Source organism: Lissotriton helveticus, chromosome 3_1 (assembly GCF_964261635.1).
Source record: "Lissotriton helveticus chromosome 3_1, aLisHel1.1, whole genome shotgun sequence".
Lineage (NCBI taxonomy): Eukaryota > Metazoa > Chordata > Amphibia > Caudata > Salamandridae > Lissotriton > Lissotriton helveticus.
In genome coordinates, this window is record NC_136061.1 from 539,275,927 (window position 1) to 539,300,746 (window position 24,820).

Sequence of the window (24,820 nt, forward strand, 5' to 3'; positions counted from 1 at the left end):
AAAGGCTAGTGAAAAACCAATTTGATGTCAGTGAGATTTGATGCCAAAGCATCAAAAAATCTGATAAAATAATGAAGTACCCTTTAATCACTGGCAGATATTCCACAAATAATGTTTCAATCAGCTGACAAAGGGAGGGCTTTAGTGGTAATGGAAATTTCATATTTCATATTACATCAGTAGTCAACACACACGTAAGTGGTGGGAGCATCGCTCTTTGAGTCGATACTTGGAAGTTAATCGCATCCCACGAGGGTTGAGAATTATGCTGGCCCCCAGCTACGAACAACCAGACCCGGAAATGTTAAGGGAGTGGGCCGAGTGTAACCTTGATTCCTCTCGTAGGCTTGTGGAAATTTTGATTCGCTATGCGGAATCTGACCGCAAAAAAATCCAAACATTAATTGATGAACTCAATGAGGAGATAGACAGATTGGGTGCGGACTTAATAACGGAGTGCACTAAACTTAGAGGGGAAATGCTGGTGCGTGTCCAGAAGGAGGAAGATATTATCATTAAGAGGAAACAATACAAGTTTCAAAGAGACAAGAATGACTATCTACAGGGGCGCATTTTCACGTTTGCGCGAAAATATGATGCAATTAAGGCTGCAAAACCTAACCTGTCTCAGGTATCCTACGATAACCATCTAACCCTGTCTTCTAGGCTATCTCAGAGTTCATCAAATGCTGAATTAAGCTCCAACATGGATAGTGGCACAGAATCAGAAGCTGGCGCGAATAGATCTCAGTTGGGGTTTACCCGGCTTACCCTGGCTCAGGAACTGGACTGTGTTCGACAGGACAGACGCGACACTCTACGTCCCAGGGTAAAGCCTCAATCAAAAACAAAAACCTCAACCACAGGCGTAGAGAGCGAAGAAAAGCAAACGCAAGGCGCCAAACCAAAATGGAAAAAACAAAACAACAAAAAATGGAACAACAAGAAGTAATGGGTGAAACAACAGCCTGGTATAGTGGTCTCTCAGTATTAAATCTTACCCCTACAAAACTATCAGATTCTGATTTGCGCATCCTGTCGATGGGCCTTTCTTTTTGCCCACCGAGTGATTTTAACTATGCAAGGACACGTATAGATCTATTTAAGTTCACACACAAGTTGAAACTAAGAAAACATTTTTCTAGCAGCAAATCACGTAAAGGGCATGAGAGACAAGACAGTACCACACTTGGAATGGGATTAGCAGCTAATGATGTACCTCTTTTACAAGATTTGGAGGCACTGAGATTGGAACAATCAATCTCACAAAGCGGACAAGACATTCCCATCACTAATTTGAATTGCCAATCCAAATTCAAACCACGGTCAACTTTTACACCTCTAATGACTTTTGACAATATTGATATCTTTCACGAGGCAATTACTAAGGTGATTAAAGACTTATATGTCAAAACACTTAAAACCAACAAGTACAAAGACAGGCAGAACCAAATATACTCTGACCTCGTGAGGAAAGTCCAGAAAGATGACAATATGATTGTCCGCCAATCCGATAAGGGCGGGAATGTTGTGTTGTGGCCAAGAAGTTTATACCTGGAGGAAGCACTCCAGCAACTAAATGACAACAATTGCTACAAACACTGTGACGTGGGAGTGGTCAGGAAAGCTCAATCCGAGTTTTATTCCATGCTGATGGGCTGGCGATCATCAGGTCTTATCAGCATGGATGAGCTAAAATACCTGAAAAACGACCACCCGGTCACCCCAGTTCTTTATCTCATCCCCAAAGTCCACAAAGACGTTATCAAGCCTCCGGGAAGACCCATTATATCAGCTTGTGGGGGATTGTTAGAAAAGACTACAATCTACGTAGACTCCTTCCTTCAGGAATACGTCTGTGGGCTTCCATCCTACATTCAGGACTCGAGTGACTTCTTAAGAAAGATCAAAGAGGTGGAATGGAGTTCTGAATATTTGTTGATAACTTTAGATGTTACATCACTATATACCAGCATAGTCCATGTGGATGGGATACGGGCGGTACAATTCTATATGGGGCAAAGACCGATGGAACTGTTAGAACATAACAAAATGCTTACTTCTATGATCAGCTTCTGTCTTCATAACAACTATTTTATGTTCCTCAAACAACATTACCAACAGGTGAGGGGTGTCGCCATGGGGGCCTGTTTTTCTCCCAGTTATGCCTGTCTGCACATGGGCTACTGGGAGAGACAGGTCCTCTTTGGCGAACACCATGAGGTCTGCATGAAGAACATCATACGATGGTATAGATACATCAATGATGTTTTTCTAATATGGCAGGAAACAGAGACAGAGGCTACCCAGTTCATCGAGAAACTAAATTGTAACAATTACAATTTGGCATTTACCTCAGAAATTAGTCACAGCAAGGCCCATTTTCTGGATGTTACCATCGAAGTGAATGAGGGCCAGTTGGAAACAACTATGTACAGGAAACCCACTGCGGGCAATACTGTGCTGCATGCTAAGAGTCATCATCCTCCCCACCTGATAAGGAGCATCCCCTACGGGGAAATGCTCAGAATCAGGCGGGTATGCAGCACAGAAAACCAATGTAAGCTGGTTCAAGAGGCTAGTAAGCAAAGGTTCCTGGCTAGGGGATATAGTGTTAGCATTATTGAGGCTGCTATGACTAAAGCAAATGCTATATCCAGAGATACTGCCCTTATTCACAAGAAAACACTGAGACCCACTGATGATATCAAGTTCAAGTTCAAGAATTACTTTATTCGGTTCAATTTACAAAAACCATAAAAGTACACAAACATGAAAAAATGGTCCACAAATCACCAGGCAACATAAAAATGATAAAATACGACCTAAAAAGGGAGGGAGTACCCATTAAGATATGCAACACATGAATTTTTTTTTAAAAACAACAGTATATACGACAATCAATGATTAAAAAAACTTGATTCAAGTAACAATGGTCGACATTTATAAAAAATCATCTAGGACCAAGTGATCTTTTTGCTGAGTCTCACCGCTATGGTTAAAAATTTAGCCACATTATAGATTTCCCATATTTCTGCTAAAAGTTGAAGGTACAACAAAGCTGGCTTAACTTGCCTAAATCCTTTCCCTTTTAACAAGGGTATAATGAACTTTTTCCTAATGCCTTTAAAGTGATCACAGAAAAACAGGAAGTGGGCAGTATCCATGATCGAACACCCATCACATTTGCACAGATCTAGATCTGTACCCCTGGACCAGCCAGGGCGGCCAGCAATTAATAAATGGATCTTGTTCAATCGGAACTTAGTTAAAAGATACCTATGGTTGGAGTTGTTAACAACCTTGAGGTAAAGTTCCAGATCGTGGCCAGAGGAAACAATCAGTTGATGGGTCCTTACAGAGGGCTTTGACAGCTCCCTGCCTTCTCTGTCCATTCCTCTGTTCAGCAAAAAAGTGTTTTTAACCCATTTCAGATCACCTTTCACCAAACTAGAAGGTTTATTGAATAATTCAGGCCGACCCAACTTTTCACACATTTGTTGTACATATTTCAGCCAAGGGATCTTTTCCCAGTGATCTAGCATTAGGCAGTCCTTTAAGATTTCGTGATTCACTTCAAGCTCTAAGTTAAGCCAGACTGATATCCATTTTAAAAGGGGAGCCATAGCGATTCGGTCCTCCAAATAATCCACGCCGCATTCCTGATGAACTATGAAGCTGGCCGTGGATCTTGGGAGGGAAAGAATCGTTTTTAAGAAATTATCTTCCGTAACCTGGAGTGATGTAACTGGCCTAAAGCCCCACAAGTCTGCACCATACATAGCGATGGCAGTGCATTTTGCGGCATATACTTTTAAAACTGCCTCAATGGGCTTCACCCCTAATTTACGTGAGAAGCCCAACACCGCAGAAATAGAGCGTGCCAGGACTCTTTTTTTCTCCAGCATTTGAGGGTGCCACGTAGAGCCTTCATCAAAAACAACCCCCAAGTAGGGAAATCTGGGGACTCTTGACAGCTTGTGTCCACTACAGTGCAATGTCATCACATTTTTTTGGGCCTTCGCTTTGTGACCCACCACCATGACGTGGGATTTACCAAAGTTAATACTTAAGTCAAGATTTTTCATAAAAAACATAAAAAGAGTTCAACAGGCATTGAAGACCCACTGCGGTTCTAGCTAGGAGAGCGGCATCATCCGCATAGAGTAGAGCGGGCAGTAGGTGTTTCCCTGCCCTCGGGATGTCCTTACACGCTGCACCCAAAACTCCGCCCAAATCATTTATATATAGTGTAAAGAGCAGGGGAGCAAGAATGCATCCCTGCCTTACACCATTAGTGATGCTAATTTTTCCCGTGCAGTCCCCTTTCTATCATAACGGACCGATGCTGTAAGGTCCCTATGAAGGTCTGCTAGGAAGTGCACAATATTGGGATCTATTCCAATGCTAAGGAGCTGACCCCACAGCTTGGATCTGTTTACTCGGTCAAATGCCGAGGACAGATCCATAAAAGCAATGTACAGAGATCCTTGCTTTGCTAATGTGTACTTCCCAATGAGCAATTGTAGATTTAGGCTTTGGTCGATGGTGCTGCGCCCCTTTCTGAAACCGTACTGTAGAGGGGAAAGAGTGTTAGTCTCCTCTAGCCATTCGGTCAGCTTGCATAGGACCACTCTCCCTAAGACCTTCACGGCAGAGTCAATGAGGGATATAGGTCGGTAATTGCCAGGATCACCCCTATCCCCTTTTTTATAGATAGGGACAATTACCGACTGGGTCCATGACTCTGGGATTCCTGTTCTAAAAACTCTGTTAAAAACATTGGCTAAAACTTTGGACCAAAATAAAATATCAACTTTAAAAAGGTCAGAGGGGACGCCATCCGGTCCTGGAGCTTTATTACTGGTCATCATACCAATGGCCACAGCCACCTCTTCCTCGTTCACAATCAAAGTATAAGGCATTTGGGAGAAGGCAGTCGTGCCCTCAGCCCCCAAAGTCTCTTGTTCGTAAACGGACCTAAAGTGCGAGTGCCATTTATCTTCTTGGATACCACAGTCCAGTTCATTGTTACTAGGGTCAGAAAAATAGGGTTGATTAACCACAGCCCAGAACTTGGCACTACTTTTCAATACATCGGTTGAGGTCAGGTCGGCCCAGGCATCCTCTCTGATCTCACGGCGCCTTCTTTCGATGGCAGTCTTGTATTCTTTCCTGAGAGTTGCCACGAGTGATCTATCTACTGGTTTGGACTTAAGTGCTACCTTAAGTTTATGGCTGGCCGCTGAACAGTTCCTTCCTTCCCTTGTAATTTGCCTTTTCCCTGGCGCGTCAGGTTGGAGCAAATCTCGAGGCAAACCTTTTTATACGCCTCCACTACTTCACTATCCCCCGCCTGATCATCCATACAAAGCTTTAAATCCTCCCCGCTACTTTGGCAGAGATTACAGAAAAACTCCTCTGGAATTAACTTACACCATTTGATTCGGCGTGCTTGGTCAGTCAGCCGCATGTCACGTTTGTCTACCAAATTCGGGCTACTTTCCTTGGTAACAATTACATTCTTGACTTTTAATACAACTGGATTGTGGTCACTAAAGTGGGACCGTACTACTGAGTAGCTAGTGATTTGGCCTCCACAACTGCTACTAAGAAAGATGTAGTCAATCACAGAGCCACTGCCATGTCCTGTAAATGTGGGAATATCCTCGTCACATCCATTTGGCAGTATTAACCCATTTTCGGCTAGCAATGATTCCAGAAATATACCCTGTTCTGAATGTTCAAAATGAATATTTTCCTCATCCGGAGGACCAAATAGCACATTTGAGGGGCATTTATCCTGACAACCATGAACATTAAAATCCCCCATTAATATGATGGTACATTCATGCTCTACGGACTCTTTGAAATCAGTCAGAAAAGAGTTTAACATCATCAAGTTACTGACTGATCTGTCTCTATCGAAAGAATTATAAAAGTTTATGACCAGAACATTATGGTAACCCCTATGGGTAATTAAAACCGCAAGACAATAAGAGCAATCAGTAACTACTTCCGTATATATACCCGGGATTTTAGCAGAAATCAGAATAACCAAGCCCCCTCTGGCCCGCCCCGGGTGGAACTGACAGCTGGTAGGAAAAAGGTGGTAAAACCATCCACTGTCAGTATATTTTGGGTGTCCCAGGTCTCCTGCATGGCTATTATGTCCATGGTTCCTATGAAGTCCCTCCAGATAGGATCATCCACTTTATTCTTGAGACCCGAAATGTTCCATGTTGCCAGAGTTATCTCCCGGCTATCCAATACCTCATCCATTTTTTTACGCAGTGGGGCCCCACCTTCAGCACCCTGATCAACAGGTAGAGTTAGATCAGTATTTAACACCTGCGCGGCCAAGATACTATTTTCATTTTGCAAGGGGGTAGGAAAAATATTTTGCCTCTGTCTGAGTGGTGAGCCCTGTGTTTGTCAATCGACCCAATCCATAGTTGGCAGACACTCATAGCGATTAACAGTTGGAATATTAAAGTGATTTTCGTACCCATTTACAAACTGATGGTGATAATATGGGTGACTATTCTGAGGCCCTGCCGCGAACCCTCCTTGGAGCGGTCTGCCTCTTCTTCTCCTGACCAAATTCCATTCCTCATCACCACCCTCATCCCACCCATAAGGTTGCACCTCCCATGGGGGGTTAAACTTCTGTCTGGCTTTTTGTTCGTGTGGGCCCCTTAACCAGCTCCATCTTTTGTCCACTTGATTCCCAAGTAGGTAGAAATAAGAGAGAGGCCTAGCAGTAACAGTACTTGCTTGATAGCGAGAGGTTCCTCTACATATATGTTCTACCACCTGTGTGTTCTCGAAAGTGACCACAATGCAATCCCCTTGTACGTTTTTTCTGTTCCCGCCCACCCATGGGGTTCTTTTCACCATTAAAATATTACTTGGGATATTCGGCGGTAGGGGATGGTTTTTAGAGAGCCAGTGGCACACTTTATTTTTCAGTGCCTGGTAGGATTCTACTTCGGATGGTGCGGTTTCCGTGACCCCAGTCAGAATCACTACATAAGGACAGGCATCAGGGGGAAGATGGATGTTTCTTCGGGCCATTGCCTTATCTCTTGGGGCCGAGTCCAGGTTTGGAGTCAGAGGTGTGGGATCTTTAAATTTAACTTGAGGAGTCGTCTTGGATTTGCTAGAATTCTCTGTGTGTTTAGGGTCAGGGGTCTTTGTTTTAGCGCCTCCCAGGTTTGAGGTATTACTAAGGTTCTTGGGAACATTATTTTTGGCCACAGTAACGCCTTTATCAGCCAGGGATGGCTTGTTTACTGTATTCGCTACATGGGGTGCCTTAATGTTCAAGTTAAAGCTTGGGGCACTTATATCCTTGTGGATATTTTTCAATACAGTTTCTAGACAACGTAGCCTGACCTCTATGGGTTCAAGAAGGGCTTTAACATTTCAAAGATATTATTGTTTGCCATACTTGACCCATTCCAATCCTGGCTACATTTGGCTAGATTATTAACTTCACCACTTGATTCCAGAATTTCCTCCAGACTATTGTCTATAATGGTATCGTCTGGGAGGTTTAATGGCAGGCCAACTTTAGTCGGGTGCACCCCCCAGTATCATTTGCACAGGCTACCGAGTTGTTATTCACAATTGCCGGATCTAGGATGATTTTGTCCCGGTTGTGGGTAGTCTGTGCTTTCTTCCCTTTATAGGTGGTGCGTTTATTGATCTTTTGTTTAGGAATTGCCCCCTCTTTCACACCCCTTTGATTTGTAGCACTAACTAAGGGTAGATTATTATCTAGCTCATTACTATCTTAGCCACTCTCTGTCAACAAATTAAGATTAGAGGTGGCCTCCAAGTCCTGCTGTGAGCTGAGATCCTCAAAGTCCCCCGCATTATGTATCATGGCAAGGGTGTTAGTGCGGGACTCGATGTTAGGCGTGCATGCCTGGGCAATAAGGCCTAAGGAGGATCTCCTAGCCGTGGCTAAATCTTGGGACACCCTTCTGTCCATTAAAACAATCCCCTCATCAATTAAAGCATGGGTGCGAACAATAAAGTCGTCCAGGGTACCGGTTAACTTCTTTGCTCCTGCAACAGCCATGCTTCTAGTCTCGCGGCAATTCATAACAGACCCTGCTACTATTCACCAATAACAATTTGAAATATCAACACTATAATTACAGACCCTTATGAATATAATATAGCAATAACAATCAAGAATACACCCCAATTGATTGTAATGAAATGTATATAGGGTCTGCAGGCTTACAGTTTGTGTGTCCAATAGTCAGTGGGCTGATGGTGATCAGGCAGGGGGTGTGGCCCAGGCCAGGCTCCTCAGGCCTCGGAGGGCCACAGAGGGCCCGCCCTTTGCCCGGGCTTAGCCCCGCGCTGGGACCTGCTCGCGTCCCGCTACGCGGAGGGAACGTTGCTGCTTTATGCGCCTCCGGGCGCCTACTTCCGCGTCACAATGCGCGCCCCCGCAAAGGCTCCTGGGGGTTGGAGTCCCCCCGCTCGGCGGCCGCGTTGATGGTGAGAGGCGGCGGCGGGGGGGACTCGGCTCCTGCTCCTGCTGGCGTGACGGGCTTGCTGCCAGACTCGAACTCCACTTGGTGAGAGGTAGCGTTCTCCTCTGGTTGTGCTGTCGATTTGTTAATGGGCTCCCAAGGCGCTCCGGGAGCGCTGCTGCTTTATGCGCCTCCGGGCGCCTACTTCCGCGTCACAATGCGCGCCCCCGCAGAGGCTCCTGGGGGTTGGAGTCCCCCCGCTCGGCGGCCGCGTTGATGGTGAGAGGCGGCGGCGGGGGGGACTCGGCTCCTGCTCCTGCTGGCGTGACGGGCTTGCTGCCAGACTCGAACTCCACTTGGTGAGAGGTAGCGTTCTCCTCTGGTTGTGCTGTCGATTTGTTAATGGGCACTGATGATATCAATAAACAACCTACCAGATTGATCTGGACCTACAACAGGCAGCATGGGGCCTTAAGGAAAATAGTCAATAAACACTGGGATCTTGTAAGATTCGATCCAGTGATTGGAGAACGCATGCCCAGGAAACCTGCAATCACTTACAGGAAGGCTCATTCTTTACAGGATCCACTAGTAAAATCTAGTCCTGAGGTGATTGTACCAAAGAACTGGCTGACAGGTAGCAAGGGCTTCAGAAAATGCTCCAGCTGCAAAGCTTGTTTGCATGGTGTGAGCAAAACTGAATATACTATCCCGTTCTCAGTCACGCCCCGTAAAATCTTGAAGCAGCTAACCTGTAAAAGTGAGTACGTGGTATATGTGCTGGAGTGCCCGTGTGGCCTGCGTTACGTTGGGAGCACCAAACTGCAGGTTCACAAAAGCGTGCTCCAGCACATTAGAGCCATCAACACGAACGATGCCACGTACCCAGTTGCCAGACATTTTAAGGAGCGTCACAGTAACAACAGTGCACTCCTTAGGTACTTTGCAATTGATGCAGTGGGTCTCCTGAGAAGAGGTGGAGACAGGGAGGGCATCCTAAGAGCGTTAGAGATAAAGTACATCATTGAGCTGAACAGTAAATCCCCCCGGGGATTGAATTCTACTGAAGATCTGTATACATGTCTCTAAAATCTTATGACACACAGTATCAGTGATATTTGATGAAATATGTTATGTCTGTAAACATCTTAAGGTGCCTGATTTTGATTTTGATATTATTCCCTCTATACATCCTATGCACTGGTAGAATGTAAATGACTTATAGGATAGCATTGGAAATTCTAGTTGACCTATGTAAACAATCGGTTCTGGAAGGAAAGCAAATAAATAACATCTCTTCATGGGTTGGGATCAGCCTATGAAATAGGATTCAAAGATTTTAAGACACATATATATTTTTTGTTATATGTGTTCACACATTCACTTTTGGGTTATTTGAATTTTCACACAAGCAATTGGCCATCACGTATGTGATTATTTTGGGTATGTTAATTCCATATTTTGAAATATTTTGATTAATTAATTCATTTTTTCGCTTGCTTTATTGTATTTATACAGCAATTAACTTGTAGGTTGATTCATATGGAAATAATCATAGCAAATGCATTATCACTCTTTGCTGTTCTTGGTTTTTTGCAATTTGGATTATCCAGTCAAATGTATTTTGCGATTCCTAGTAACAGCTTATTGTATCTTACAATTATCTAATGATATGAAACATGTTTCCCAATGATAAATGCACAAGTCACGCTGGCAAATTAGTGATATTTCCATGGGATTATCCCGTGATTCTTAATATGCTTTCAGTCTGTCTTCGATATCATTCTTGAAGACTAAGTGGTGTCCAATGAAATGTTGTGGAATTACAGCACTAGCACTTTAAATTTTGATCGCGTTCTCTATGTGTCATGTGATCAAGGCCTTTCGGAGGCCGAAACGTTATGTTTGACGAAGGTGCCGATTAAATCTACTCACCTGAACTTTGGGTCTCGTGTTTCTTGCTGTTGCGGCGTCCAGGAGTTTGTGGAAGTGCCCTCCAGTTTTGAGCGTTTTCGTAATATATATATATATATATATACACATATATGTACCACTTGACACAGGCGAAGGTGTTTCAATACACACTGAATGAAACACTCATGAAAGCTGTTGACGTGGATTGGTGATCACACAAAATCTTTCTTGACAGCTCAATACCCCTGGAGACCCAGGTTGTACATGCTTTCGAAGATCTACAAACATCCTCATGATGAAGATCTACAAACATCCTCATGATCCACTATTTAGACCGATCATGTCAGCATGCGGGTCTCTTAATGAACCTGTTTGACAATATCTTGACTGTTTCCTCCAACCATTTGTACAATAGTGGCAGTCGTACATTAAGGAAACCACAGCTTTCCTCAACACAATAATACATTTATCAACAGATTATATGTCAGATTGGGGGTTGCATACCATCGATGTGAATGTATTTTACACATCCATACCTCATAGTGAAAGGTTGGAAGAAGTGGAGTGGGCTCTTTGGCAATAAGATGAAATAGGGGCCAATAAAGTTTTTGTTCCTAGAATGCTTGCACTTCGCCCTATATCACCATTACTTTCAGTGGCAAGACCGTTTCTATTTACAAACAAGCATTGGCATAGCCGATAGGTCTCGCCTTTGGGACCTTGTAAGTATTTAGTTATGCAGCACAATATCCTTTGTGCAAAAACTTCAACTGTTGCATGGCTAAACACGTATAAAGTCCCAAAGGCGAGACCTATTGGCTATGCCAATGCTTGTTATTTGTGTAGTTATGCTCTCAGTGTATTTGGCTTTGTAAGGAACTTATAGTCATTGCACAGGCTGAAAAAGAGCAGCTGTAAACCTCTAAACTGAGGCACAACGATCTCCTGTGAAAACAACCTAACTCTGCGTCATACTTACCGTGTCTCTCGCTTCTAGTACATGGGTCTGCACTCTCGGTGTCCAATGTCTTGCATGTATGATCATTATCATAATAACGGGATTTACGGCTGTCCGGACTTGCAGTAAACAAACGTTTTATTCCAAACACTTTGGATGCTATGTGTCCCACTGTCCCTTCAGTTCATTTCTATACCGAAATGTGAACGGTCTGAAAATATTCAGAAATATATGTGTAAAAGCAAATCCATTCAAGGTACAGTGACTTATTGTAAATATTAATTAATATGTATTAAAAATCAATAGATGCTAGTGTGTCTTTATTCAGGACAGCATTCACAGAAAGGGCTGTGCAAAGATAACTGCACACCACAGATGGTGGAAAGAATCACTGTACAATATCTCAAGGCCTTCATCAGAAATGTATTTTGAGCCACGCATTCGCGAAGGAGCAGACCCAGTATCCCCATCAAACCAGAGCTAGGGTACAGATGCAAATCCCATATACAACTTCAGTATCCCTTAAGAACACCTGGGTTCTGGGCTGATTTATGTACAAATGATGCAATTAAATGCAATCATTGTCTAAGATGTATTTCTAGAAGAAAGACCTCCTGAATCCCGCTCAAGGACATGGGGCTTACTCACTTTACTCACTACCTTGGATCAAAGGCATTTTCTTTAGCCTCATCACTTTCGAAGTCCACCAGCGGCCACTGATCACTGCACATGATTGAGAAAGCATGATAATATTAATGTATTCTCCATTATGCTTCATTGTGCATTTACTATGTACTAATCTTTATGTGGTGAAAAGCCATTATCGAATACAGTAAATTAATTAGAATTTTCATTCGCAGTGACTGTGCACTTGCATTGACTATATACTTGTTTCAGGTGTTTGGAGGATGCGAGTTTTTGAACTTCTCTCTAATCCTGGGATACTCACCGTATCTCTCTGCTTGTCTAAATTAAGGTTCTGTAGATTTGGAAGTTTCTAATCGGACTTGTTTGTAGATCAGCTGAGTAGGTTCTTCCTAGCTCCCGTGACAGCTTTGGTCGGGTGTCAGACCCATTTTCAGTGCAATGTATTGGTAAATGGAAGGACACAGAAATGAAAGAATGATTTACTCCGTTCATTTTCTTAAGAACAGTTGTTTGGAGGGTGTTATGGGGCACCAGGGAAACGTGCACATGTATGAGAGGTCGTTAAATAAGAAAAAAAATAACAAAATGCATTCCAGCTGAGTCAGCTAGCGTTCCACTGAGCACCGCTGCCGGGCGCTTGCTAAACCGTGAATACGCGGATGTGTTCTGCATGAACACGGCTTCCATGTGCCCACCGCCAATGCTTGGTTGTGCATCAGAGCAGTGGCTGGGTTCAACTTGGCACAGCTACACAAGCAGGCACTTTGCAAGCCCCAGCATTCCGGTTCTTGCTAGTCTGCTGTTCAGGAATTTTCTAATGATAAACCGAGTTAAGGGATGCCATGGAGTCTCCACCACTTCTAGGAATGTCATGTACCCAGCATTTTCCTCAAAGGTCACGCAGATCTGAGGCTGTGTCCGACTTATGTTATAAGGGGTTTAACACAAAAGTGCCTGCTCTTGCAGCAAAATTGGAAAAGCCCCCTCCAGTATTTAATATTCAAAGACTTTAAGCACTGGGGCACTGGAGCGTTTTCTTTGCTGTAACACTGAAGAGTTTTTCAACAATCTGCTGCGACAGGGGAGCACACTTCATGTTCTAGGCAACCCAGTTATCAGCACTAGAACATGTTTTATCCGGCATTTTCAACCACATCAAAAGGGAATTCAGGAAAGGGCTGCAGTTGAGGGTCTCTGAAGGATTGGAGCAGCACGATACTTCTGACGTCTCATGGAGGTTACTAAAGTAGAGCACATTTTACCAAGAGAGCCTGTTCAAAGATACATTCACTTAAGAAATTGAAAAAGCTATTTGAGGAATACTGTTTACAAATGTAAGTCTAGTGCTGTCAATTTCATTTTTAAACAGGTATGGCCGCGAAAGTGAAAGCGGCGGTGAAAGTTAATTAAGAAATGAAAGACATGCGCGGCCCGGCGGCCGCAAAAGTTAAAAGAGTACTCGTGCATGCAGAGCGTTTGTCTTGCGGGAGCGAGCAGCGGCAGGCGCGACAGTTGCAAACAGATGGCGCCGCTGCTCGCTCCCGCAAGGCAAATGCTCTGCATGCATGAGTACTCATTGGAAACAGTGCAAAACATGCACGAGTTTCCAAGAAAGTACAGAGCGATGCCAAGCGGTACCTCTAAGCAGCGCTTGCGCGCTGCATAGGCGAGACCTAAAAAGCAGGACTTCCATGGGCTTTTCAGGGGCACCGAGCAATGTCAACATCTTTATGGCTAAGACTGAAGCAGATTTGGTGCTGTACTATAAGCACTGGCAGAAACACCTCGTAACGTATAAGCAGTTTATTGACAACATTTTTCTGATAAGGAAGGGCAATCAACAAAAATTAGAGGAAAACATTATAACATTGAACTTTAGACACAATCACATAAAGTTCACTCACCACAGATTCATAAATAGCAAATTCCCTTCTTGGATGTTTTGGTCAAAATAACAACTTCAGGCATTCAAACCAGTGCTTACACAAAACCCACCGGCAGGAACAACAGTTTGCACTATTGCAGATTGCTTCAGCTAGCCTTGAAAAATCATCTTCCTTTTGCGCAATTCATCAGGTTAAATCAAATCATCTCAGAACCTGAAGATCTTTCTGCTACATAGAAATCATTCAAAGCAAGTTTTAGGAATAGAGGTGATCATCAATTAGACTTGGACCAATCCACAGATCCTTTCACAGAAAAAAGCAGTTGGAGAAAAATGTCAAAGCCGATTCCAGGAGGATGGTATGTGTGTTCAAACAATCCACAAACAACAAATCAATGAAAAACATCATAAACAAAAGGTGGGCAATCCTTCAGAGTGAACCCCATTTCCAAAGATTGCTTACAGATAAGCTACTGTTCTTGTACAGTAGGTCCAGGAACATCAAAGAGATTTTATCCTTGAAGTGTCGAAACCAGGAGAGCAAATTTTGAGGCATGCAAAGATGTCTGAATTGTGTACATTGCAACAACGTAATAACAGGAGATACAGTTTCACACCCCAGTAAAGGCACTGTCATCAGGTTAAAACATTCTGCAGACTGAAATGCTAAAAAATTTGATCTATGCTTTAAAATGGCTGTGTGGAATGACGTAAGTAGGTAAAACCGAGAGAAAGCTAAAGGTTCGGACTACAGAAAACAAGAACTACATTGGCAATAAAACAAAACCCTCGAAGGTAGTTACACACTGGATTGAGGCAGGGCACAACATCATATAACTGCGTTTTCAGGGTTTGGAAGTGGTCAAACACAAAGGGGAATAGACAATCGCAAAAGGCTTTCACATACTGAATTTTTTGGGATCAGAAGATTAGATACCATGTAACCACATGGGGTGAATGATAAACTGGACTATGCTTGTTTTATTTGATTAATCTTTTATTTTCTCACAGACTGCATTTACATGAATACAGCAGATTTTTGTTGTTATATCATTACAATGTGTGTATGTCAGGAAATATTGTTTTGTTTCAACAAGTGAATGTTTTTCCACATTTATACTTTTTTTGTCTTCATATTATTTTGTTTAGGGATATTGTATTTATAAGCCCTGGATGCTCACTCTGCATTTGGTAACTCTAGCAACTCTCTGGTACAGGTCAAAACACTGAGCTACGCTTGCAAATATGAATTTTATACACATCCTTTGTTTTTTCTTTGCTAATCCCCATTTCTATTGATGACATGTTTGGTACTAATCTGTGCTGAATTGCCAGGGTAACACCCCTTAATGGGTGTTCACAGGTGTCCCTTTTTTCGGCTTATTGCTACAATTAGACATGGATGATGTTAATGTGTTCACTTGACCCGTTTGGGGATTTACTCTATTTGAGACACCATACGAAGATTATTAGCTCTCTCTCGGTCCTTTTAAGCCAATTCAGACCCCGTATGATTCAGCATAACTTGAGAAAACACCATTGATTTATTTAAGGGTGTAACCAGGGTCGTGTTGAACAATTTCCAGGCCATTGCATGGCAGGGAGAACAGCAGTGAGTGCTGGCAGTGTGGCGTCTTTTGAATCGGACCACAGGATAGCATATACTCTTCATAATAGCAGTTATCTCGAAGTAAGTGCACTTGGTTTGATGGTGCAGGTTTAGGCATAATTGGATTGATTAAACACTAGGGAAGTGTGCACAAGCACATTCGTGCATGAAGCGCTCAGTTCATTAAGAAGAACAGTGGGGTTTTCATCACATCGGTGCATCGATAGGGCTTAAGGATTTGAGGTACGTCTACACCGTGGTTTCTTCATGGGGAACTTTGTTTATGTAGTGACAATACTTTTCTTTCTTTTATTATTATTTGGCCGCATATTCATTATTATGCATGTTGAGCACACCTGTTATGGTATTTACTGATGATTCGCACTGGAGTATTGTTGTGGCACATGGTGTTAAAGGGAGCCATAGACACGTTGACAGCTTTTATTTATGTCAGATAATTGGTGTTTGCATTGTGATTCTTGTGGTGCATATATATACAGGAATACATTGTTTTGTTTTAGAGACACCTGATGAAGGGTCAAATGAACCAAAATTTATTGGGGACCAGCAGTCATCGCATGATGAAATTATTTATTTTTTGGATATGACGTCAAGTCATGAACACGGATGTTATGATTTGGAGTGTATTTTATGAATGAAGCTAATTCAAACAAATAACAACTTAAGGAATATAGAATAAAAGGAAAAATATTTGACAATTTTATTGCAAGTATAGACAGTGGTGCAGTACATCATATTGCACACATCCCAATACTACATTGCAGAAAATGATTATGATTCATATGGATGATGATTGAGGAATATGGATTGACCAATGGTACGTTGTTTGTGATCATCCAAACTTCGAAAATATGTGAGTTTTGCTTGCATTGAGAATGAGTTGCAGTCTCAGAACTAGTGACAAACTTCAGCCTGGCTATGGTAGAAGGTCCAGCCCATGCACCAAATGTAATAGTGTTATTCTAAAGACAAGACGGTGAAAGGTACACAAGACAAAATGTAGGGTTAAAGCAGATGTGTTGAATCTCAGAAAAAAATCAAGTAACCCAAACAAACCTTGCAGCTGGAGCCATTTTGATTCTATTCTGTCAAAGTAGTGATTACTACGAGAGAGTGCTCTGAAATGGATATGTGACTAAACTGTTTTTGAGGTTACTATAGCAGTTGTTACCTGAGTGAATGGTTCCTGCTCAGATCTGGCTGGCGCTCCTGCAGAATTTCAAAGATGTTTGGCTGACGCAAGAAGGCAACAATCTTATCATTGTACGCTGAAAACAGAAACACATTGTACTGAAAATGACTATTTCTGCATACATGTGAGAATAACATTACGGCTTGTATAACGTGTTATAACAATCAGCACATGCATGAACACATACAAGCAGACACACCTTCTCCCTTAAGTCACTTTAATTTGCTAACTACTAATTTTAGCCTTGAAATGTTTACCAGGTCTAGTACCAAGAACATACCCTGTATGGTAGGTAGAATAACTCTGTCAAGTTCATGAGGATGATCGAATTGTGATCAATTGACGGTACGCACAAGTTAAAATAATTCAAGAATGATAGCGTTATATCTAGTGGCTTCATCCTCCAGCTATTTACTGAATTTCCAGTTAATTATTTATGTTCTCTCGGGAAGGATAAGCGTCATCCGATAACTGCAGCTCTGTAAAGGGCAAGTTAAATGCTTTCAGCAGGACACCTATGTTAAGTGTCCTAGCTAGTTTTTCAAGTAATTTACATTTTTTATTTCCTTTAATAAGGTTTGCAGTTTTCCATGGTGTATATTATCCTGGCCAATATAATTAGCCCCGCTTTTAGTATTTATTATCCACTTGAGTGACTATTATTTGAAACCGCTGGCCACTATTTATGGCATCACATAATATGGGGACAACAAGAGGACCTCCAGTGACAGTGGATCTGAGTTCAAGCTGAAAACGGGGAACATTGTCAATGTTTATGACTCCTTTACAGTAGCAAGAGGCAGCCACAACCAATCAAGAACTTCAGTGGTGCCAGGCAGCAGGGCTGTGGTAATCTGCAGAAGCATACCACTTCTGCAGCACGGAGCCCATCAGACACCACCTCATGACTGCATGTATTCACAGTGTGCTCAGAGTGGGTATTCATAAACCTGCTGCACATCTGAGTGTGACCACATCCCAAGCCACCACCATCTTACAGTGATTACCATTCAGCTGTGTACCTCCCAACATCCACTGAAACGACACAGAATGGATTAATGCTGGTAGAAGGCTGATTGATTTGTGCTAGGTATCTCTGCACTGATGCTATCCCCTTAGTACACTTAGGAACATAATGGAAATATAAGTTACGAAGGTAATTTGTAGGTCCTGCCTAGAAACAGGTTTAGCTGGCTGTTGTCAAAGACCTATTGTGAACAATGCAATACATCAGGCTTTGGGTCATCTAATGTTCATGACTGGATATCTTTCTCATTAATTTCAGTTTCCTACTCTTGATTCAATGGCTTTCCTCCCTATTGTTGCTTTCGCCCCTCCTATGGAGCATAGCTGCTTTACTATCCTTCTGATTGGATGAGTTGTATCTTTTCACTGCTGACATGAGGGTCATAGTTTTTCATTGTTTTTCTTTTTGCCAATGCAACAAGTCTGTTCAACCAAAAATGTAGGAACCTGGCCAGTATTAACTATTCCATAAACATCTCAAATGTTGTACAGTACACTGACTGGCAATACCTGTTGCATCTTGTGGCCGTAATGACCTAAAGGCTTCCTCAGGGCCAGTGTGTCAGAACTAATATCTTAGTTGTGATTAGTCACAACTAAGATACCGCGGCGCGTTAAATACAACTGCAAGGCTGTAGACATTGCAAGCAAGGATCATGGGATGGTGATGGAGACCAAAGAGTTTGGCACGTTGTTAATGACAAACATTCGGTAGGCAGAAAACAGGTTTAAACTAGAAAAGGCACAATTCATCTTTCATAGTTCCAGATTTCATGTTTATTGAGGGGCAAATATCACATCAGATGTCACTCCTCCAACAGGTTCACAACATCTTTGTGAATAAGTACACAAGTGTTCCCACGAAGGGTCAATTTGAAGATCTCCTATAAAACACACTAGACAATACTTTGGGATGCCAGGATGCAAGAAAACATTATACCACACAGAGGTGATGAAGCAGATAAACTGCTCAACCCTCTAGCCAACACATAAAATCGATTTTGACACATTTGAGGGGAAAATAACAACTGTGCACAAAATGTGCTGACTATACATTGAATAATTTGAGAAATAGATCTGAGAAAAGACATAGTTACTGCCTCGTAAAAGCATGCAGATAAAAGCGTAGTGATAGATGGAAGTATATATTAAATAACATTCGTTTATAGTTGAAACCGTTTTTAGTTCCTAATATCATATGTATCAATCAACGCAAGATCATGTTCGCGCTATATAAAACTTTATAAATAAATATATAAACAGTAAAATACGATGTATTTAAGTGTTACAAGATTGATAGTCATGCTTATAAATAACATCGCCGCTCCCCTAGCCCCGGTCCGGCACGGCTGAGTGCCGCTTGATCCGGAGGGCTGACGGGGTTGCGGCCGCCATCTTGAGGGGGCAGACCAGTCCCTAGGGCAGTGCTCCAGCTTCCGCGCTCCTAGGCTTCAAAAGCGTAGCCCCATGCGCACGCGCAGCGGACGCACGCAGCGGGCGCGCTGGCGGGGCGCCGAAGGCGCGCCAAAGGCAAGCCCGTCTGCGCCCGTCCGCGGCTGGCCGGGGCTAGGGGCACCTTATTATGCCCAAATTTTATCCTATACTTCAGACGAGCTCCTCGCCCATCAAAACTACGGTGTTCTTAATGCTGCCTCTGTGTCCATTATATTCAACCTCGGCCTTGCCAGACCCCACTCGCTCCCCCCCATGGCCCTAACCTGTCCTCCCACCCCTTCTCTGCCTAATCGTCCCCTGGAACCGGTCCAGACTTCTAGTTTAGGAGCAACCATCTCGGCTGGTCTACTAAACACCAGATCAGCGGTGAAGCACCAACTAGAACTCTTTGATTTTTTAGATAGCCATAAACCTGATTTGTTATTTGTGACGGAAACCTGGTTTTGCCCCGACTCCCTTCCAAATATTCTTGCACTACTTCCCTCCACTTACTACGCACTATGGGCGGATCGACCATCGGGCAGGGCAGGTGGAGGGGTTGCCTTGATCGTCCGTTCGGACTTTCATTTCCAAACCCTTTCCTGCCCGGCCATCAAGGGAACCGAATGTTTAGTGATTCGGTCTGCGTCCTTCCAAACCCCTGTTACCTGTGTCCTCGTCTACCGCCCCCCCGGCTCTACCCCTCATTTTTTAGCTGATTTTGAGGAGCTGCTGGCCACATTAATAGTCAACAACTCTTCTGTATTAGTCCTTGGTGACTTTAATTTTTGGCCCTTAGACCCGGCAGAAGACACAGCATCCAGGAATTTCACAGATTCCCTTCTTAGCCTAAATTTTACCCCTCATGTATCCGCACCCACTCATTGCAAGGGCCATATGTTAGACCAAATTTGGTCTTTGAACATCCCAGTTTCCCCCCTCACTATCACTCCCTGTCTGTGGTCAGACCACTTCCTAATTCGGTTCACCCTAAAACTGCACCGACCCAAACGCCCAGCCCTTCCCAGGAACATCTGGGCTCGCAACTGGAGCAAGGCTGACATTCCTGCCTTGTGTTCCTCTCTGCAAAACTCCTATCCTTCTCTGGAGGAACTCTCCCCACTATCGCAGGTTGCTACGATTAATGCCTGGTTATCCAGGTCTTGCAACCAGGCTGCCCCCCTGAAACGCGCCCACAATGTTAACCATTGGTTTTCTGCTGAACTTAAAGGTAAGAAGCTTGCTGCTCGCCAGGCCGAACGCGCATGGAGGCGCTTCTATTGCCCTACTCTAAAAACCCAGTACTCACTCCTGCTTAATGCATATAAAAAGGCGATCCTATCAGCTAAGACTGACTATTTCTCTGAGAAAATACTTTCAGCGGGAAATCAGTCTAGAGAAATGTTCTCTACCGTACATGAGCTGGCTCTTTCAGACAGAACCACATTAAAACCTCTGCCTTCCCAAACTCTCTGCGACTCTTTGAACAACTTCTTTGTGGAGAAAATAGAAGCCATCAAAGCCAATATACCTCCCCCTCCTCCATTCCCCCCGGCCCCTGATCCCTTCCCTAACCGGCTTTATCTGGACCACATTCCTCTGCTGACTGAAGAGTCACTGTCCTCTCTGGCAGCGAAAGTTAAATCCGGTTCCCCCTCAGACATCTGCCCAGCACCCATTCTGAAAGAAATCTTTCGAGCCTGCCCGGCTCCTCCCTTGACATTCTTAAATGACTCGCTGGTGATTGGTGTAGTTCCAAAACCTCACAAATCAGCCATAATCATCCCCCTCCTAAAAAAGCCCGGTGCTGACCCCACTTCCCTAACGAACTACCGACCTATTTCCCTTCTCCCTTACCTGGGAAAAATCTTGGAGTGCCACGTCGCCGCTGTCCTCAGCTCCTTCATGGAGGATAGCGGCTACCTGGCCCCTCGCCAGGCCGGATTCCGCCCCTGCCACTCTACTGAGAGGGTGGTGGTCTCGGTCCTGGATAGTTTAAGGAAAGGAATGGACAAAGGCCAACCTCAGGCCTTGGTCCTCCTTGATTTGTCCGCTGCCTTTGACACGGTTGACCACTCCATCCTCCTCACCCGTGTCAGGGCAGCGGTCATCAGGGGGCCTCCCCTGACTTGGCTAACCTCCTTCTTGAGGGACCGAACCCAGGCCGTCCATCTTGATGGGTTCTCTTCTCCTCCACTTAAGGTGCACTGTGGTGTTCCCCAGGGTTCCTTCCTATCCCCTCTTTTATTCAATCTTTACATTTTCCCTCTCATTTCTGCTCTTCAACAGCTGGAGGTCACCGTTTTCAACTACGCGGACGACCTTCAGCTGATTTTCAACCTCTCTGACTCTTCCAAATCTATCTCTAATTTTCAATTAGTTATGATTTTTATCAGGGAATGGATGAACTTTAACCATCTTAAACTCAACCCAGACAAAACCGAGTTGGTCTTGACTGGTGGAGCATCCAGTCCCTGGTCCTCCATGTTTTGGCCCCCTGCACTTGGCTCCCCTCCTTTACCCTCGCATTCTGTTAAGACACTTGGGATTACGTTAAACTGTAATTTAACTTTGCACTCCCAGATCAGCACAGTGGTGTCTTCCTGTTTCTTTACTCTCCGCACTATCAGAAAAATCTCAAGATTCTTTTCAGTTCCTGCTCTTAAACTCATCATGATGGCTATGGTTCTGTCCCGGCTGGACTACGGCAACATCCTCTATAATGGCGTCCCAGCTTATGCTCTTCGACGCCTACAACTGGTACAGAACCAAGCGGCACGCCTTATCTTTGGCCTCCCTAAATTCCATCATGCCACTGCCGTACTTAAGAACTTGCACTGGCTACCTATTAGGGAGAGGGCTCTTTTTAAATTGGGCTGTACTGTGTTTCAGGCTCGAGCGGGAACCGCCCCAGCCTTTATAAACTCGGCAATTTCCAGGTACACACCTGCCAGAGAGCTTCGCTCCTCTTCCCAATCTCTCCTCTCTGTTCCACGCTTCAGGAAAATGAGGATGGGGGGGCGAAGTTTGCAGTTCTCGGTCCTGCTTTTTGGAACTCTCTTCCCCCCAATGTTCGCTCCATCTCACTCTATCAAGATTTCCGTAAATCATTAAAAACTTATCTCTTTCTGCTTGCCTTCCCTGCTTAGTCTCTTCCCAGTTGCCATCCGATGTTCAAACAGTCCTAGCGCCATGAAACCGCCAGGTAAAAGTGCGCTTTATAAGTGTTTTTAAATTCAAATTCAAATATAAATAAATGATTAGTTGGAAAGATGAATTGGAGTCTAACATGATTAAGAAATATTTACGTGCAATAATGAAGGGTTTTGTGTTTAAACTTCATGTTTCCATGTGTGAAATTGTGCACCAATCAAGTAAGAAATAGAGAAAATGGTGCTGCACATTTATAATAAGACTAAATTTTTTCGAAATTCCTACAGAATAATCTTTATACATGTACTAATGATAATTACTAGAAACAATATTATTATGTTGTATTTTGAAAAGATTTGACATGCTGGTACTTTGAAAATGCAGTAATACGTTATAGTTACACGTGCAAATTACAATGACACTAAAATGCTTCATGAGTTCAATGAACTGAAAGTAATATGTAAAGGTCCTAAAGACTTGAAATGTCTTGTATATTTCCATTATTTTATATTCTGTATTTTATGGACAACATTAGGTTTAGGCCTTCATTTCTTTGTTCCTTATCCTGTTCTCATGGAAGATTTCATAAACTGGCAATTGAGGTTCCGTGAGAATCATTACGACGATTTGGGCATTCTCGGATATGGACGAGTTTGGTATCTATGAACCGTAAATGACGAGATTAGTAGGTGTATGCGTTTACGCTACACTACTTAGAAGGGTTCGTCTCCTTTACGGGTTTTTTCCATCTGAACCCTCGGGTTCCATTTTAGATACGGCATCCATTTTGTTTCTTGCCCTCACGTAGCCAGCGAAGGGACAATGTCCGCTTCGTGACCCTGGGATTCCCAAGCTCTGGCGGAAGATGAATATTCTTTGGGTTCGTCTTTACGACCGGGGGAATGCCACGGCAAAGGCAGATGGCTCAGCTTGAGGCTTATTCTGCCGTGTTGGTCTATTGTTTCAGCTTTACACATGTTAGGTTTGAGTCCTTTGATCCTGTGATCACGCTTCCGATATTGCCCCCACACTCTTCTGTTACGGTTGTCTGTCTTTCTTACACCTGTTCCTGTCTCTTTCTTTCGCCTGTTTACAACTAGAGTGGAATGTGCCTTATGGCGAGATGATGTGCTTTTACAGTTGGGAACCGGCAATGTTACTATAATCATGTTCCGGGCTTCTGAAAACATGAATGCAATCCTTTTGAAGTTTACTGTGGGAACTAAGTTGTAACCTTTTGTTCGTTATGTCGAGCAATGACGAAAATGTGTATAAAAGGAGCGATTCCCTTTTGCAATTTGAAGCAGACTCTCAGAACCTACACTATGTTGTACTTCTTGCGATTTCTGTATCCCTGCAGTAATAAACGCTGATCTTTGACGCCGAAGGAAGTGTCCCGTGTCTCTGTCACTTGTACGCCAAAGCAGGTAACCCACGAAGGTTTCAGGTGTTGTTCCCTGGCACCGCTGGGCCTTAAAGAACCCAGTCCTTCAGTTGGCGCCCAACGTGGGGCGACATCAGCGGTACCGGTCCAAAACCTGACGATCGTGAGGAACTTCGTGTGAAATCTCCGAGGAAAGGTGCACCCCGCTTCATCGATCCTGTTGTCGAAATAAGTGGTCCGAAGACTTTTCCTGCGAAGATCCCCGCCTCCTGACGGTTGCGACGGACCGATGCTCTGACTGTCGACCTGTTTTGGCGCCTGACGTAGTCCTTTGTACGGCGAGACGACAGACGGGCCTTCCTGGTGACGCCATTGAGTTCTCAGTTAAGTATTTGTGGGTCGCTCCCAGTATCCTTGGTTGTTGTTGGTGCTTAGTCGTTTTGCATGGTTCCATTGCATTTGTGGTTCTTAGTTGTTGGTTCTTAGTTGTTATTTGACAGTTGCAATTGCCAAAAACCGAGGGTTTTGTATTTCACGAAGATTTTGTACTTCGATAACCCTTGAAGTTTGATACTAGGTTAGCGTGCAAGATGCCTGGCCATAGTGGTTTCCTTGGTTTCTTTAAATGTCACAGTATGGACTCCCGGTTGGAGGACTCGTGTCCGATACCTCCAGTTGGAACTCCGATATATGAGCTCTATAGTCAACATGGTGTGGGCCCTATTATATATAATGAATATTGGATTCGTTATACGAAAAATGACGGTGACCTTAGTTGGCCATCACATGGAAGTTTCGACACTAAAATTTTAGATAATCTCGAAGCGAAACTGTTTAAAAGAAAATCTAGGCCGGCTATGTTCGATTCCTTTCGGTTATGGCGCAAAGAGGCCAGGCAGAAAGAAATCAAACAGCTTAAGAAAAATAAGAAAGAAAGTAGTATCATTACGATAATGCAAGATGCAGAATGTCACCATCAAGATAAAGCAGATAAAGAAACGGAAGTTTCAGTTAGACTGCATCACATGTGGGCGGATAAATGTTATCCGGTGTTATCGTCAAATCTCGATAAAAAGGAAGAAGACTCGAAAGAGGATCCTT

At 43.5% G+C, this 24,820-nt stretch overlaps 2 protein-coding genes across 5 annotated transcripts in view; one reads left to right on the top strand and one right to left on the bottom strand.

The window, feature by feature from the left end:
* Window positions 1-24,820, top strand: part of LOC144822660 (uncharacterized) — a 422,286-nt gene that overhangs the window by 254,633 nt on the left and 142,833 nt on the right. The window lies entirely within an intron of this gene.
* Window positions 1-24,820, bottom strand: part of HECW2 (HECT, C2 and WW domain containing E3 ubiquitin protein ligase 2) — a 1,154,081-nt gene that overhangs the window by 227,133 nt on the left and 902,128 nt on the right. For all 4 annotated transcript variants that reach the window (XM_078680421.1, XM_078680420.1, XM_078680424.1 and 1 more), the window contains one exon: window positions 16,702-16,798. In XM_078680421.1, the coding sequence (XP_078536547.1) occupies window positions 16,702-16,798 (97 nt within the window). The remainder of the gene's footprint in view (window positions 1-16,701; window positions 16,799-24,820) is intronic.